The 18216-nt window shown below is 39.6% G+C and overlaps 1 protein-coding gene across 3 annotated transcripts in view; it reads left to right on the top strand.

The window, feature by feature from the left end:
* Nucleotides 1–347: 347 nt before the first annotated feature.
* Nucleotides 348–18216, top strand: part of LIMD1 (LIM domains containing 1) — a 33137-nt gene continuing 15268 nt past the window's right edge. For 2 of the 3 annotated variants that reach the window (XM_032235364.1, XM_032235361.1), the window contains exons 1-2: nucleotides 348–660; nucleotides 1472–3212. In XM_032235364.1, the coding sequence (XP_032091255.1) occupies nucleotides 1790–3212 (1423 nt within the window). In that variant the 5' untranslated portion in view covers nucleotides 348–660; nucleotides 1472–1789. Of the gene's footprint in view, nucleotides 661–740; nucleotides 944–1471; nucleotides 3213–18216 lie in introns of all 3 variants that reach the window. The other variant, XM_032235363.1, reaches the window with a different exon arrangement.

Raw genomic sequence — 18216 nt, 5'->3', positions numbered from 1 at the left:
TGAAAATCTGGTCACCTTACTCTTTACCAATCTGAAAATCTGGTCACCTTAATGTAGGACACTTTTCGAGGGAGGACAGAACTTACAAAAGGACTGTCCTCCCTAAAGGAGGACGATTGGTCACCTTACTTATCCCAATATTTTCAACACTCATATTACTATCAGAGGTTTTTTTCTTCTTCAAGTCTTCAAGTCTTCAAGTCAGTGTTGAATCATGGCAATTACCTGGCCAAATCCCTGCAGTTTTCTTGCCTTTAACGACCAATTGACACAGCAGAAAGAGAAGAGCAGGATTGTTCCCGCCCTCCGCAACGCCTCTCCCCTCTCAAATCTACATTGCCAGCGAGTGCTGACATATCTCACTATCTCAACCACGTTGCAAACTCCTCCTCCGGTAATCTACGGGTACTGGAAGAAGAGGAATTGTGGAAAGAAAAGGAAGAGGCGGCGGCGCCCGAAGCGCCTCAGCGGCCCACAGCTCTAAGCTTGAATAGGGAAAGCGCGAAGAAAGTAAAGCAAATCTAACCGCGAGGCGGAGAGAACATCTAGCCGCCACACCATGGGCTTTTTGAGCGAAGCCTGACCTCCCGGTACAACCGCACTCCTCAAAGTGCCACGACGCCAAGAAAGCAAAGCAAATTCATTTCCCACGAGCCGCAGGTAGGTTGATTAAGTAAGTCTGTGACTAAGTTCGTGCTTGCAATGGAGTCTGTGAGAACAAGCCGGCCTTGTTCTTTCAGAGGAAGCGTCCATAAGACCGGGCCGATGAGCGTTTGACTTCGTTCTTTCGTACGCAGCGGAATGTTCCGGATTATCCCGCGTGGACAGAGGGTTCTTTTCAGGCCCGCAGCGCGGGAACGGCAAAGATTGGGGCTACAAAAATGTACCTCTAAATGGTAGCAAACGGATATAGAAAACCGGGGCAATTCTGTAGTACCAACCGGTAACTATCACAATGTTTGTATTCTAGATCGGGTAGGACTAACAAACACACTGGGGCTGCTTGTCATGGGCCAAGATTTCTGTCTCTTGTTTTGGAGTGTCATTTTAAGCGGTGATTGGTTCCAGTGTTGAGGAAGTTAAAAAGGAAATCTGGAGAGGATTTGGAGAGAAAAAGTTCAATAACTTTTTCAAATAAAAGGTGGGCGGTGAAAGACAAGAGTGCGAAAAGCAAAGATTTCCTCTAGCTGTGGAAAAGTTCGGAACGGGCTTCCTTCCGTCTCTGACTAAATTGTTATTTTTCCGAAGCTTGTCTTTCCCCAGAGTTTGCGGGCTTTTCCAGTATACTCCGTCACAATATAAATGTTTTCTTTCAGCCTATAAATGTTCGAGCTGCCGCAAACAAATTTCACTGAGATAACGTTGGCTTGAAGGTTAATATGAAGCTAGGGTGTAATTCTTTTTTTGATGACAAAGAGTGTATGTTGGCTTGTATTTATTGCTAAATTAATCTTATCTCTTTTAATTTTAGTAGTTTCGCTGAAATAATACTAGGCAGAATTGAAGAAATATTTGTGGCAGCCATTGATTCTTCACAAACTGAAATGTAAAGAACTTGGACCTTAAGTTTCTTCAGGAGTAACCAGGACTTAAAGGCTCCCGGGGATAATCTAAGAAATATACCGCTGTTTTGGAAAATACCCTGAAGTGTGAAGTTTTCCCTTTTTATTTTTCTCATAAGAAATAGCAAAGAATTTTAGTAACCATGGAGTTTGTTGTTGAGTTTAACATAACAGGTTAATTTTAATATTGAAAATATTAGCTCATTTGTTTTTCTACTATTGTTTGAATGAACAAACATTTAAAAATGGATAAATATGATGACCTTGGTTTAGAGGCAAGTAAATTTATAGAAGACCTCAATATGTATGAAGCTTCCAAAGATGGTCTCTTTCGAGTAGACAAAGTTGTTGGGAATAACCCAGAATTTGAAGAAACCAGAAGAGTTTTTGCTACAAAAATGGCTAAAATTCACCTGCAGAAACAACAACAACAAGAAGAGTTGATGAAAGGAACTTCAGTGGATTTGAATGGTGGATTTAATTTTGGTGGTCAGCTTCCAAGTTATTCTGTAGTCAAAGACACCACAGGAACAAATAAATTGCATCCACGGGAAAATGTTGCTAAGCCTCCTTTGGCTGCAGTATATGCAGGTCATCAGCTCGCTTTTCCAAGCCAGCCTTTATGTCACAGTGATGGAGAGCGAACAAAAATATATCAAGATGACTATGGATATAACAACAGTCTACAGGGTCCAGATATTCCTGGAGGACCAAATTGCCACAGATCAGGTCAGATGAACCCAGGTAGTTCTAAGGCAGTGCTTCCTTCCCTATCATGGAAAGAACACAGCAATGGTGATAATCAAACAGGTGTTCAAAGAAGGAAGAAAAGTGCTGATAAGCTTAGCAGCCAGAAATCAACTATTGCCCCTCATTTTTGGTCAAGTAGCCAAGATGAATCATTGCAGAGAAGCCCTAGAAATACAGATCTTCATCTATGCCAACAATCCCAAAACCCTTACAGATCTTCAGAAAGTGGTCATGGAAGTCAGGAATGTGGAAATGAAGGCTCTGGACTTAGTAAGAGCTGTATCCAAAAGCTAGCTTGCCAGAGACCATCTTTTTCTCATGACAGTATCCCCTTGTCTTCTTCAGTTGGGGTTGGTGATGAATCAGCCATGGGATATTCACATCAGAAATCTTCATCGTATTCTGTTTCATCAATACATTCTTCTCAGATTCTTTCAAATCGGTCTGTTAATTTTCATCCAAATAGAAGCAGTGGTGACAACCACTCAAGGTGCAGTGATAGCACTCAACCTTCAATTTCTACCCCAGTTCCTTCAAGTGCAGATTATCAGCAGCACAATATTCATCCATACACTTCAGATCATTTTGTAGTTCATGGTCAAAATCACAGGCTTAATTCTGCTGGTTTTGATCTGAGTCTTGAGCAGAATTCTATCACTGCAACATCTCATGGGCCAATGATTTCTGATGTTCCCAAATCTCCTTTTAAGGAGAGTGTCACTGTTCAGCAGCATAACTCTGGTCCCCAAGAAATGTCTGGTTCTGCAAAAATAAAATTACCCTGTCAGATGCTGCTTTCACAGCAAGACCAAGGGCCCTCTACTGCTGAATTAAAATTAGAAGCTCTTACTCAGCGCCTGGAGCAGGAGATGGATGCATGTCCCAAGACAGACTACTTTGGTAAGTATTTTTGTTATGGCGTAATGTACATCTTTTAAAATAGCATATTTAATAATAAATATTGCAATACTTGTACCTATGGACAGATTTTTTTCATGTATTTTTCTTTATCATTGGTTTAACTAATACTTTTAAAATTATACATTCTGAAAGCTATTATTTTAATGTAATAAGTAGATAATGATAAGTTAGAGGAAAAATGAATTAAAAACCTTTTTTAAAAAAACAAGTTAATATACCAACTTTATGCAGCCTTGGTTTTTCTTTAAAATCATTTTTATGGAGCAATAAATAAAGTTAATAATTGAGTGTTTATACTCAAAATGTTTGAGAATTTGCCTGGTAGCACAAATATTAAAAATTAATATTGGCCACAATATTAAGTTATTTTGAAATGAATGGGAAAAAGATGAATTGCATTTGACTGTACAGCTGTGCAAAGCATTTGAAAGAGTTGTTTTACTAAAAACTTCAGCAAAGCAAAGTACTTTTACTCAGGGCATTACATCCTTTAAAGATTCGTATAGCTGCTTTGAAAACTCCCTCTACTTGTTTTCATGTACCTCTGTACATATTTAGATAGCACTTTCTGCTATGACAGCAAAGGAATGCAATAGGCAGCAATGGACTCTTTCAGAGTAGCCATGCCACTTTCCCAAAGGATGCTGAGGCCTTAATGCTTCAAAGAAAAAATATTTGCTCATAGTAATGTATTTTGCAAAGTACCTGTTTCAAATTCTTGGCAACAGTCAAGTGCAACTCTCATCTTTTTCCCATTCACTTCAAAATAACTTAAGACTGTGGCCCCCAACAATTTGGGTCCTCATTTTACCAACCTCAAAAGGATGGATGGCTGAGTCAACTTTAAGTCTGGTGAGAATTGAACTGCCAAATTGTGGTCAGCTGACAGTCAGCAGAAGTACCTGCAGTGCTGCATTCTAATCGCTGTGCCACCGAGGCTCATTAGTTTACATTAATTGTTTCTATGTGTTTTTTACCTAGAAATGAAGAATATTTAAAACATTTAAAAGAATTCAATATCTCTGTAATTTTTCCAGTAAATTTCGCTCTTGTAAAGTGGCAGTTATGATTTGGGAGGGTTGGCATGTATCCTGTACTTATATTATAGGTTGGTTATTATTTTTGACAGTGCTGTATTTCAGTAAGTTTCTTTCTTTCTTTTTTAAAGAAAAAAATACCTTGCTCCTTGGAAATACTGAAATCTATTTCTATTAAGAGATTCATATTTTATAAAGCATTTATAAAATTAAATATTCTGCAAATTTAGGAATTATTTTGGACCTGATTATACCGTAAATCAATATTTGTGGTCAAATGAGTAGGGTAGGGTAGAATAGAATAAAATAGAATAGAATCTTTATTATCACAACAGAAATAAAATAAAATCATTTTTATCTCTTGGAAAAGAAGAAATGAAAGTTGGAACATAAGTGAAGCACATAAAATCTTGTGGATTTCAAGTTCCTTTTTCTCAATATAGAGTTAAGATAAATGTAATTGAATTCATGTAATTTAATCAGAAGTGGACCAATGCTCTAAAAATGATTTTATAATTCTTGTGTCTATGAAAAATTAACATAATTTTGTTTTTAACTGTAGATGGCTTTTAATTTTTCTACTTTTACCTCAAATTTAATAACATATTTCATGTTAATTATTGTTAGTAAATAAATTTTCTTTTCCATCCTACTCATTTTTTCCATTTTTACCAAAGTAAAGATTGGTATGATTGAATATAAAATATTTCCAGAGTCCTCAAAAAAAGAAAGATGATAGTGTTTAAACAATGAAATTATTATCTAGGTGAGTTGTTAGTTTGTAAAATTTGTGAGTACACTGTGTAGGACAGTGATGGCTAACCTTTTTCCCATTGCATGCCAAAAGCAAGGGGAATGCAGAGGGGTCCTGCGTGGACGTGCCCACACCCATAATGCTATGCGTGCGCCCCCGCCCTTCCCCCCCGCTTTTGGCATGTAATGGATCCTCTGGAGGCTTTAGAAGGCTTCCCTGAAGCATCCGGAGTGCGAAAACAGCCCTATAGGCAAACCGGAAGTCCATTTCTGAATGTCCGGTGTGCGCATTGGGTTGTTTTTCTCCCTCCGGAGGCTTCAGGGAAGCCTCTGGTTGGTGAAAAACAGCTGAAAAAGAAGTCTGAAGTCAGCTGGCCAGCGTGTGCATGCGTGCTGGAGCTGATAGCGCAACGCCTCTTGTGCTCTAACAAATGGCTCCACGTGCCACAGTTTCACCATCCCGGGTGTAAGATAATGTGTAGGATGAGTACAGGGTAGTGGGTGGGACTGTAGTTTTATCTGAATTGTTTATGGAAATGGCTAATTGTAACGGAAGTTAATGTGTTTGCAAGTATTGGAGACCTTTTGACAAGTTAAGCTTTCCATTACATATCTCTAGATGGGTCAGTTTGGAATTCTTTCTAGGTCACTTGCTTAGCTTAGGAAATGTTTAAAAGGAATTTGAATTTAATTGCTTTTGAGAGTTTGCTTTTTTAAATGATAAGATTCAAAATGATAAGATTACATGTCATATATAAATACACTCTTAATATTCACCATGCACTAAATAGTCCACATTGCAACCAGTACTTTAAATATTTTGATTTCCTGCTCTGATTTCCATAGGGTGCTAAATGGAGCAGGGCCAACCTTGAAAGTAGAAAAACGACACAACTATTATTTGTTTTTCTTTACTCTTAAAAGCTAGTTACCTATAGCAAGAATTTGAAGAAGTTAAATGTATTCCTTCCAGTTCCAAGCAGCTTGCAGCTAAGTTAGCAATGCTGCTTGCATGGATTACTACTATATGTGTGACTTTCAATCACAATTAATTACAAAATCCTTGAACAGGAAATATTTATCCTGCAACATATCTGGATACACATACAAATTTTAACTAGTAAATGAACTTTTAGATTTTAAAAGGTTTGTGCATCAAACAGCCTTCTCTGCAAATACATTTCTAATGAATTTCCTTGGATCTTGATAATAAGGAAAAGTTTTTTACTGTTTCTTCTTTCCTCATTCTCCATGAGACCATAAGACAGTCATTAAGAGAAATTTTTCAAACTTCTACATGACATGTTTAATATAAGTAAGCAAGGAGCAAAACTGTTCTGCTAATAATCCTCATAATTATTCATTTAGGAACCATACAAAGTTAGAATGGCATTGAAAAAAGTAACTTAAAAACCAGCCCTTGCACTTGAAACTGTTGCAGCATCCCTATGGTGACATGATTAAAATTTGGGTCTTGGCACCTGGCATGTATTTGTGCTGCTTACATCATCCCAGGATTATGTGACCACCATTTGTGACTTTTCCCAACGACTCCTGCCTAATTACCACATGATTCACTTAGTAACTGTGGCAAAAAAGGTTGTAAATTGGGCATGACTCAATTAACAACTATCTTGCTTAGCAATATAGTCCCAGTTGGGGTTGTACTTGTATAGAGCTTTTAATTTTTTAAAAATATTTTAATTCAGCTTTGATCAGCATCTGTCACACATTTTGCTAGTAAACTTACTCAAATACTAGTTTAATTTTGTGAAAATGAATGGCAGTTTCTCTTCCCATTTGAGAACAGGATAGGTGATGATAAATCCATACACAAAGTTGTTTAAAAAGTAGTAGAGTGTTATTGGTGACCTAAAAGGAATAAAGACTCAATTATATCAAGAATAATGATCTTGAAAAGATGAAGCTATATAGTGTTGCATGGAAATATAGTTGGACTTGGCTACATTTTAAATGTATGGGTAATGATTTGCTGTAGTACATTCAGTTTTAGAAATGAATTACCTGTGAATGGAGTTAGTTTTTGGCTTTAAAAATAATCTTGTAAGTGGTGTTGTATTTTACTATCTATGTTGCTTGGTTTTTGTTCTGTATCTGAATTTTTAGATTAAAAACAAGCAAACAATGGAATTCTGAAGAATATCTTTGATGGGAAGATGAAATTGCGGGTATAAACAACCTATTTAAAAAACAGCAACAAATAAGCCAGACAACATCATTATTTATAATTAAGACATTGCATCTTGGTTAGTAGTTTGCCAATTAAAACCAGGTCATAATTGGCTAAGATTGCCGGATAGGGTAAGGGTAAGTTGGCTTGTTAAAAGATTTGACACTTTTTAAACAAGATTAGATTAATTATCCAGTATAACATTTATATGGACATTGTTGTTAGTTTTTCAGGCAAACACATTAAAACTGCCTGTATCGCGGTGAAAGGAATACCTCGGTGGCAAAATAAAATAGATCTGTTGATAGATTAATACAACATTTTTCTGGCACGTAATCATTTTCAATGATATGACTTGATTATATGAGGCAGTAAGGAAGGTATTTTCCACCTCTCCTGCCTAACGTGAGGAAACATTTCAGGATTTAAAACATTATGTAATAGAAAATGCCCTTTTGGTGTGGCATTAGACAACTGGATAAAGAGGCTGAATTTGAAAAGGTAGTCCATCTATCTTTGTATATTAAATATATATCTTGAAGTATATATTTATTTCTTGACCTTGATTATAATTGCCTTAATTTGTGTTATTATTTCAATATGGTAAATGCCTGGATATAATTACTAAATGAGTTATATGTTAATCATCTTTTTGGGGAATTACTGGACATATAAGGAATCTTGTAATGAAAGTAGCCATGTGAACCTTGGTTTATAATTTAGAATGTTGTGTAAATCCACCCATTTGATGGTCCTTCTGTAGGCAATTGATAACAAGCCAGGACTTAAATTAATGTTTAGACATTAATGGTTGTGTGTTATGTTATTTTGAGGGGACAGCACATTTACAGTGTTATACAAGCTGTATATTCACTACTTTACATTGTAGCCAAGTGTCATTTCTTCAGTGTTGTCATATGAAAAGATATACTTAAATATTTACAAAATGTGAGGGGGTTATTATATACTCTGATATACTTTGTGTGTGTCTGTGTGTGTGTGTGTTTTAAACTAAAGCAGTATTTTGTATTTAACAGTTTGTTTGGGTAGCAGAAAATGCTCTTTAGTTGTACTGAAAGTATCCTTTGTTCAAGTTAAGAAATTGATACTAGATATAGAACTATCCTATACTATAATGTCTTTCATATAATATCTCCTTTTGTACACCTTTTAATTCTGTGTAGACTAAGGTGACCAGATTTTCAGATTGGTAAAGAGGGACACCTTTGACTGGGGGGGGGGGGGGGGCTTTATTAAAAAATTTTATATGGAGCAACAAAAATTTTCATACAACGCAAAAATAGTATTGTAATTTTTTTAATTTCAGCATAACTACAATTTACAAATATAAATTGTAACTGTTGCCAAACATCAAAATTTTGATCACGTGACCATGAGGATGCTGCAACGGTCGCTAAGTGTGAAAATGGTCGCTAAGTGTGAAAAATGGTCATCAGTCACTTTTTTCAATGCCATTGTAACTTTGGTCACTATACCACCTTTCTTGCCACAGTTCTTAAGTGAATAACTGCAGCTGGTATTTTATATTTTGGATAGAATCTTTTTTAAAATAGTCTTAAGACAATTTAAAAAAAGAATCCACACAGAATAAATTGAAATAAAACATTTCAAACTAATCCACACAGAATAAATTGAAGTAAAACTATTTTTTAAAAATTCTATGCACAATATATTTCAAAGTATTGTGCATAGAATTTTTAAAAATGGTTTCACTTCAATTTATTTTGGATAGAATCCTTTTTTAACATTGTCTTAGACAAATTTAAAAAAAGATTCTATCCAAAATACAAAATACCAGCTGCAGTTATTCACTTAAGAACTGTGGCAAGAAAGGTGATATAATGGGCTTAGTGACCAAAGTTACAATGGCATTGAAAAAAGTGACATGACCATTTTTCACGCTTAGCGACCATTTTCACACAGTGACCATTGCAGCATCCTCATGGTCACACGATCAAAATTTTGATGTTTGGCAACAGTTACAATTTATATTTGTAAATTGTAGTTATGTTGAAATAAAAAAAATATTACAATACTAGGTTTAGGTTTAGGTTTTATTCAACTTGTATGCCGCCCTATTCCCGAGAGACTCAGGGCGGCTAACAAAACCAAGGAGGGGGGGGGGAACAATACAAAAGGGAAGGCAACAAAAACAAACAACAATACAAAACAATTTAAAAGGTCTCAACAAGCACACCAATTCGAGTAGGGGATGGAACTCAACAGCCCCAGGCCTGCTGGAACAGCCAGGTCTTAACGGCTTTACGGAAAGCCTGAAGGGTGGTGAGGGTCCGAATCTCCACGGGGAGATCGTTCCAGAGGGTCGGAGCAGCCACAGAGAAGGCCCTCCTCCAGGTGGTTGACAGACGGCATTGGCCGGCAGATGGAATTCGGAGGAGGCCTAATCTGTGGGATCTAATGGGTCTTTGGGAGGTAATCGGCAGGAGGCGGTCTCTCAAGTACCCAGGTCCAATACCATGTAGGGCTTTATACTATTTTTGCGTTGTATGAAAATTTTTGTTGCTCCGTATAAAATTTTTAATCAAGCCCCCACCCCCAGTCAAAGGTGTCCCTCTTTACTGAAAATTTGGTCACCTTGCTTTTTAGGATGCTGTCTAGATTTGCCATAGCTTTCCTCCCCAGGAGCAAGCGTCTTTTAATTCCTTGGAATTGGGTATGTCTAGTTTAATGAAAAGAAGGACTGAGGTATTGTATTGTGGTTGCTGCAATTAATATACTTAATACTCCATTTTTATTCTTTATTTTTTAATAATAATTTTCATAACAGTTGTTCCTGTTTTTGTAATTATTGTTTTATATTATTATTTTAGTGGATTGTTGTCACCCCTGAGAGTCATTTCTATTGAGATGTACACATTTGAACAATAAATGTATTTATTTTCATATTTAAGGAAAGGCATCATCTATAAACTAAGCAAAGGTGTAGCTTCCAAGATGTGCCCTTGAGATCTTGAAGTTGGTGGGAATCTACTCAGAGATTAATTGAGGAAAGCTTAATAACAGGGAGTTCTTAACTTAAATCCACACAGAATAAAACTATTTTAATAAATCCTATGCACAATAAATAAAATATTATTTTAAAATACATTAAAAAATAAAAGAAAAAACCCCACTTACCAGTAGGCAGACACTCCAAGTCAATCCAGAATGATGTAGATGTTAATACAAAGAACTGAGCGAATTAAAATTGTTAAATAGTCCCAGGGAAATATTTTTCAAAGAAAAAAGAAGAGCACCATTTTCCCACACGAGCAGACCTCCAAACTCCGTGCCCTCCCCTCTGGAAAATCCAGGAAGTAACAGTCATTCCCTCTCTAGCCAGGTGTTTCCTGCAGCTCTATGGTAATGGGTCATTTTTTTCTTATAAAAGTTAGTAAAAAGGGGCGTGTGGGGTCCATTTTCTTGCTTTAAAGTTTTAATATCTTCAATGAAAGTACTGAGACAGAGAGAGAGGTTAGTTAGACAGGGTGTCTTTTGTCTTGCCCCGGTTAGGATTTCTTGCCCCGGTTAGGATTTCTTAAGCAAATCCACTGGGCTTTCAACATGAAGCCAGAAAAAAATAGGGACTTTTTTAAAACTCAGAGGGACAAGGGACAAATTGTTATAAAGCGTGATTGTCATGCTGAAATTGGGACGTCTGGTCACCTTAGTGTAGACTTACAGTCAATGCAGTATATTTTCAAGAATCATGGAATCACTTGTGTACATAATAAACTCATTTTTCTGTTTCTGGTCAAAGTGAGCAGTTGTAATATTATTCCAAATCAGAAGTGTACTAATGGCAAATAATTTAAAGAAAATGTATTGCTAATGTGTTTGTGCTCCTACATTTCTTTGGGTAATTGTATAAACTTTGTCCTTTGAAGTAGTCAGCATCTATTCAGCCATCAGTCTGAAAGCACTGAAATCTTTTAAGTTTTGTATTTTTTTACTGATAAACATGTGACTTCATAATCTTGCATTACTCATGACAACTGATGTTAACAGGTTTAAATTAAAAAATAAAAGCAGAACCAAGATACATATAAAGAGAAGAAATGATTGATAGAATTGAAAAATTCTAAATAAAAAAATAAAGGCAGAATAAATGTCTGTATTTTAAGAAGGCAGTTGATCAAAAAGAAAATTTATCGGAAAACTATTCCAAATAAAACAGACAAGGGGATGCTGGTGGGAAGGGTTACTTTTCTTGCTAATTAAAGTGAGAGATGTGAGGAAAAAAACTGTAGAAAAGATGCATAATATGTGAATTGGAAAATTAAAGCAGAGAAAACAAAACCAGGGGAAGTATCTGAAATTGCAGTGTAAAAGTTAGTTTATTTTTTTAAGTGTTTTATTTTTAAATGTATATAAGTATTAAATACATGAACAGTGTGACTTTGGGTATTAATTTTGATACTCAATAATAATAAAATAGAAAATTTTGATCGCCTTACTTTAGTTGTGCTCACATCTTTCTAATAACATTATACAGAACACATTCATATTTTAACTTCTTATCCTTCATCTACCTGCTAATTTTAATATGTCATATAACAATATTTATTGTAGTATTCCCTCCTTTCTGATTTCTACCTTTATTTCGTATCTTGATAACACCAATCTTGTTAGTAAGTATGCTATTTCTATCATTTGTCTCTTATCAATTTTAATTATATTAATTACCTTAGTCATACTCACATTATAGTAACATCATAAATATGCAATTAAAGTTGTTAACATTGGAATATTTACTCTAACTTGTATATAATCCCTCATGATTTAATTGTTCAATATTATGTTATATTACTCAATGCTAATAACCATGATAACCTTAATAATGTTTTAAAGGTATATAATATAAACATCTTTCAGCTTCTGATCCTTTCCTCTACATGCTAATTTTAAAACATTATATAGGAGTATACATAACTGTTCTGTCACCCCTTCTCCGCTCGTTAACAGATGACAGGCAAACAAACTGTGACTGTTTGCTGCCTGCCATAGCTCCAGTTAATTAGGTAGATTTAGTTAGGTTTAGGTTTATAGTTATAGATAGTTTAGGCATAGATTAGATATAGATTTAGGATATAGTTTAGGTATAGATTAGATATAGACTTAGGTATAAGTACTGAAGACTGTACCATCTGTGGGTGCTCTCGGCCTTGGGGCAGGGCTAGTGGAGACCGGGGTTGGGGTCGTGGCTAGGGTTGGGGGTAGAGTTAGTGTGGGGGCTAGGGCTAGGCTACGCTGGGGTTAGGATTAGGCTGGTGTAGGGTTAGAATGGGTGAGCTTAGTTTGGGTTGGTGTTAGTTTTTTGTTTTGGCTTAGAATTAGGATTAGCTTTAGGTTAGGAATAGGTTTAGTAGTAGGATAATCAAGGTTGGAATAGGGCTAGGAGTGGTAGATGATGGCAGCCGTAGGGGTCAGGACTTGGCTCTGTAGGAATTGGCGCCCTTTATCCCATCTTCTGGAGCAGCCCGGGCCAGTCCCAGATGTTGGCCCCACAGACTCTTCCCCCCCTGGATTCTGGACCCTGCTCAATCTTAGGGGAAGGAGAACTACCCCCCGACACGGGGGCCATAAATTGCTTGTTGGATCCGGAGGGCTTAGGACTGGAAAGCTGCTGTGTACCAATACCGGACCCTTATCCCGTGCCCTCTCCGCTTACAGCCACTTTATATGCTACTGACTTTGGACCTGTGGCCTGGGAAGCTCTTCTAGGACTCAGAGGAGGGGAGAAGAGCGGAGCAGCTCGCCCTCCATCTGCACACCATTGTCTTACATCGCACTAGCGCAGTGCTCCGTGAATTTTTTTAGGAATGTAGTGTGAATGGTATGCTTGGTTGATGTTTGCACCCACTTTTTTTAAATTCATACTGTTGTATTTTCTGTGTTTAACTTATTTCATGGGGGCTGCATGGGTGAGTGGCTGTGTGTGTATGAGAGGGTTGAGAGTATTGCCCGGTGTCTCCTCCACTGAGTGCCACTGCAGAAGTGGTAGGGGCCCAGACTTACTTCCCGTCCCAGAATGAGTGTTAAGGATTGCCTGCTGGATGGTGCGGGAGCTGTGGGAGGGGTTGTGGGGTCTACGGTAGCGGGGAAGGGCCGGAGCATTACGGTCACTATGGGGAGGGGTAGGTATGACGGGAACTTCAGGGCTGGCCATTACTGGGGAAGGAGGGTTCGCTACATCACAGAGATCCCTCCTTCCGGCCCTGTTAGTTCCACTCCAGGGCCAGGTGGCGAGAATTTTCAGGGCCCTGGTCTCAGGCTGTTGTTGCTAAATGCCAGGTCTGTGGTTCACAAAGCTCCCCTTGTCCGGGACCTAATTTTAGATGAGGGGGCAGACCTGGCATGTATTACTGAGACCTGGCTGGGCCCAGAGGGAGGAGTCCCCCTCACTGAAATGTGCCCAGAATTTTTTCAGGTGCTTCATCAGCCGCGACCCCATAAAACGGGTGGAGGAGTGGCAGTTATCATCCGAGGGTCTTTAGTTCCTCGTAGGATCCCTGCTCCGGAGTTTGTCGGATGTGAGTCCCTGTTGATGAAGCTGGACCTTGGTGGTCAAGTGGGTCTGTTGCTAACGTACCTACCTCCCAACAGCGTTGCAACAGCCCTCCCCTCACTCCTCGAGTCAGTAGCCGAGTTGGCAGTGGAGTTCCCCAGGGTTATGGTTCTGGGGGATTTCAACCTGCCTACACTTGGTGAACGCTCTGATGGGGCGCAGGAGTTCTTGGCTTCCATGACAGCCATGGACTTGACCCAAGTAATTCGAGGTTCGACTCATTCAGCGGGTCACACACTTGACCTTGTATTTCTGTCGGAGCAGTGGAGATGTGATCTAGAGTTGAAGGGCATTAAAACCTTGCCCTTGTCATGGTCTGATCACTTCCTGCTGAGGCTTGACTTTCGGAAGCCAATCCCCCACTGTAGGGAGGAGGAACCGATTAGGTGGTTCCGCCTCAGGCGCCTGATGGACCCAATGGGGTTTCAGACGGCGCTTGGAGAAATACCTGACACTATCGTCCACAATCTGGTGGAGTCTTTAGTCGCTGCTTGGAATACAGCGGCGGCGGGGGCTCTAAACGGGATTGCGCCTTTGCGACCTCTCCGAGGCAGCGGATCCAGGAGAGCTCCTTGGTTCACCAAGGAACTCCGGGAGATGAAGCGCAAAAAGAGACGCCTGGAGCGCCGCTGGAGGGCCAGTAAATCTGAGTCAGACCGAGCACTGATGAGAGCCTTTATTAGAGCCTATCTCGTGGCAATACGGGCGGCGAAATGTTCGCATTTTGCCGCCCTTATTGCATCCGCCGAATCGCGCCCAGCCGCCTTGTTTAGAATAACCCACTCCATCTTGAAAGGGAGGGATGCGGGTGACCCTCTACAGGGTAGAGCTGAGGAATTTGTTCAGTATTTGATGGATAAAGTCGCTTGGATTTGGACAGAGCTGGACTCCAATTGCATGATACCAGCCGAGGTACTGGGGGAGGGACTTGAGCATGCTTTATGGATTGAGTTTCAACGGGCTTCTCCTGATGAAGTGGACAAGGCCATGGGAGTGGTGAGTGCCTCCACTTGTATACTGGACCCGTGTCCCTCCTGGCTGGTCTCGACCAGCAGGGAGGTGACACGCGGCTGGATCCAGATGATTGTGAACACCTCTCTCCAGGAGGGAATCTTCCCACCCCTCCTAAAGGATGCGGTGGTGAGACCCCTCCTGAAGAAACCGTCTCTGGACCCAGCCATTTTGAGCAATTATCATCCAGTCTCCAACCTTCCCTTTGTAGGGAAGGTTGTTGAGAAAGTGGTGGCCTCGCAACTCCGATGGTCCTTGGATGAAGCCGATTATCTAGACTCTTTTCAGTCGGGTTTCAGGCCTGGTTACAGCATGGAAACTGCTTTGGTCGCGCTGATCGATGATCTCTGGCGGGCCAGGGATAGGGGTCACCCCTCTATCCTTGTGCTTCTTGACCTCTCAGCGGCCTTCGATACCATCGACCATGGTATCCTTCTGCGACGGTTGCGAGAGGTGGGGGTGGGAGGCACCGTTTTGCGGTGGTTCTCCTCCTACCTCTCGGACAGGTCACAGTTGGTGTTGGTTGGAGGGCAGAGGTCGACCCCAAGGCCCCTCAACTATGGGGTGCTGCAGGGTTCGGTCCTGTCCCCCCTCCTATTTAACATCTACATGAAGCCGCTGGGTGAGATCATACGCCGGCACAGGATTAAGTATCACCAATATGCAGACGATACGCAGCTGTATCTGTCTGCCCCGTGCCAACTCAGCGAAGCAGTAGAAGTGATGTGCCAGTGCCTGGAGGCTGTTAGAGTCTGGATGGGAGCAAACAAGTTGGCACTCAATCCAGACAAGACCGAGTAGCTTCTGATGTTCCCTCCCAAAGATTGTCCAACTGTTCCATCTCTCAGGCTGGGGGGCGAAATTATACGCCCCTCAGAGAGGGTTCGCAATTTGGGAGTCCTCCTGGACCCACAGCTGACTCTAGAACACCATCTGTCGGCTGTGACCAGGGGGACCTTTGCCCAGGTCCGCCTGGTGCACCAATTGCGACCCTACCTGGATCGGGAGGCCCTTCAGACAGTCACTCACGCCCTTGTTACCTCAAGACTGGATTATTGTAATGCGCTCTACATGGGGCTGCCCTTGAAGAGTGTTCGAAGACTCCAATTAGTCCAGAATGCAGCCGCGCGAGCGATTGTGGGTGCACCAAGGTACACCCACGTTACACCTATCCTCTGTGAGCTGCACTGGCTACCTATTAGTCTCCGAATCCGCTTCAAGGTGCTGGTTGCTACGTATAAAGCCCTACATGGCATCGGACCTGGGTACCTGAGAGACCATTTCCTGCTGATTACCTCTCTCAGACCAATTAGATCGCACAGGTTGGGTTTCCTCCGGATTCCATCTGCCAGCCAATGTCGGCTGGCGACTCCCCGGGGGAGAGCCTTCTCTGTTGCAGCTCTGGCCCTCTGGAACGGGCTCCCTGTTGAGATCCGGACCCTTACTACCCTCCCGGCCTTCTGCAAAGCCACCAAGTCCTAGCTGTTCCAGCAGGCTGGGGGGAGCTGAGAAGCATTTACCTCCACGGAAATTGTGAATGTTGGTTTTGTTTTTAATATGTTGTCTTTGTCTCGTTCCCCCCTTTCCCTTGTCTTTTGTGAGCCGCCCGGAGTCCTCCGGGAGTGGGCGGCATACAAGATAGATAAATAAATAAATAAATAAATAAATAAATAAGTAAGTAAGTAAGTAAGTAAGTAAGTAAGTAAGTAAGTAAATAAATAAATGGAACTCTCTTTATCAGTTCTCAGCTCAAACTGGCTACGAGCCCAAAAATAACATAAATAAAGTCTCAGACTAGATAACAGAATAGCAAACAAAAACTCTTACAAGCAATGCACTTTTCTAAGTGTCTTCTTGAATCAGGGTTATAGAAAACAAAGCACTTTTCCAAGTGTATCTTACATAAACCAGGACTGATGATCAATCAATGTTGAATGAACCAAGGAACATTGACTCCTGCAACCAGGGCGTGGCAGCATCCGTCCTTTTATCTCCAAAACCCCACTAACGAGCCCCAGCTGCATCGTTAATCTTGCATTCCGAAAAGACTCACAGAAGACTGCTGCTGAGTCACAACACATAACAATATTTTCGCTCTTTCTAATTCCTACCTCTACTCTAAATCTTGATAGCACATAGCTTAAATTAGTAAATATTCTATTTCTACCCATCATCTCTCATTCATTTTAGTATATCAATTCTTATTTATTTTTGGCATGCTTTCCAAACTCCTCCTTTGAAGTTTTATGTCTCCCTATATCATTCTTCGTTGGTCTAAATGTTTCTTTTTCTATCTCTGCCTCTCACTGCAGATCTTCACTATGTCTGTGAGTCTCTGTCTTCCCTTCAAGAATGTCTATCTGCTTGTTCAATTCTATTTTTAAATTTCTAAATATATTGTCAGCTTGATCTGTTTCATCCATTTTGATTATTTTTTCTCCTTATCTTTTGGTTTGTTTGTTGTTTTGCCTGCTCTTTCCCTTCCTCTATTTTTTTCTATTCTCTATTTCCTAGATTTTCTCATTTTTCATTGTTACTTGCTGAACATTTTCTAAGCTCATGTATATATCATATATCAGATACTTTATTTCCCTGTGGTTCTTTGTTATAGTTTCATAAATACTTTGAAACATTGATGACATTTCTTTTTGAAATATGCTTATTATTTCCTGTTGAAGCATTTTATGTTATTTTAATAAGTCCAAAATCTGCTCACAAATCTATCAAAATCCCACACTCTTAGTTGTCTGTGACATCAAAAAGCCAGTCTTAAAACTATTCACTCAATCCTAGAGTCATACCTCGAAGTAGGCAATAATTATAATTCTTTATAGTTCTCCACCAGTTTATTCCTTCCAAATTTTCCCTTGTCTTTATCAGTCACCTAACCAGCCCTTTGATTCCACTAATAGTTCCAAGTGTTTGTGAACCACTCTACTTAGCAATCTTCAGAGTCTCAGACATTTTTTCTCCTTAGCTGTGAAACAAATAGGTATCAAACAATATACAACAAAAACACAGCCTTCCTGATGTGTTTACCTCCACTCAGTGTTAAAGATTATTCCAGTCTTCCCAGCCTTATAAAAATATAGTGTATTTCTTTCTTTCTTTCATCAGTAGATGGCATTATCACCTAAAATCTCAATGTGACACCCAATCTAACACTGTTCCAATTTCTTCAGATAATTTCCTTTCATTTTTTTCCAATAATCAGCCCAATGTTTCCAGCATTTTAAAATGCTTTTTCAAGATGTTGCCAATAAAATGGTCAAATCCAGTTCTGTATTTTAAAGATTATATCCTATCTCAGGTTTCATTTTTTTTCGGTCTGTAGTCTTCCTCTAAGTAATTGTTAGCCGCTTGAAACATTTTGGAGAATTGTCTTTTCATAATTTCTTTTCT

Source organism: Thamnophis elegans, chromosome Z, assembly GCF_009769535.1.
Source record: "Thamnophis elegans isolate rThaEle1 chromosome Z, rThaEle1.pri, whole genome shotgun sequence".
NCBI lineage: Eukaryota > Metazoa > Chordata > Lepidosauria > Squamata > Colubridae > Thamnophis > Thamnophis elegans.
The sequence above is the reverse complement of the archived record's forward strand: the minus strand, read 5'-3'. Positions and strand labels throughout refer to the sequence as shown.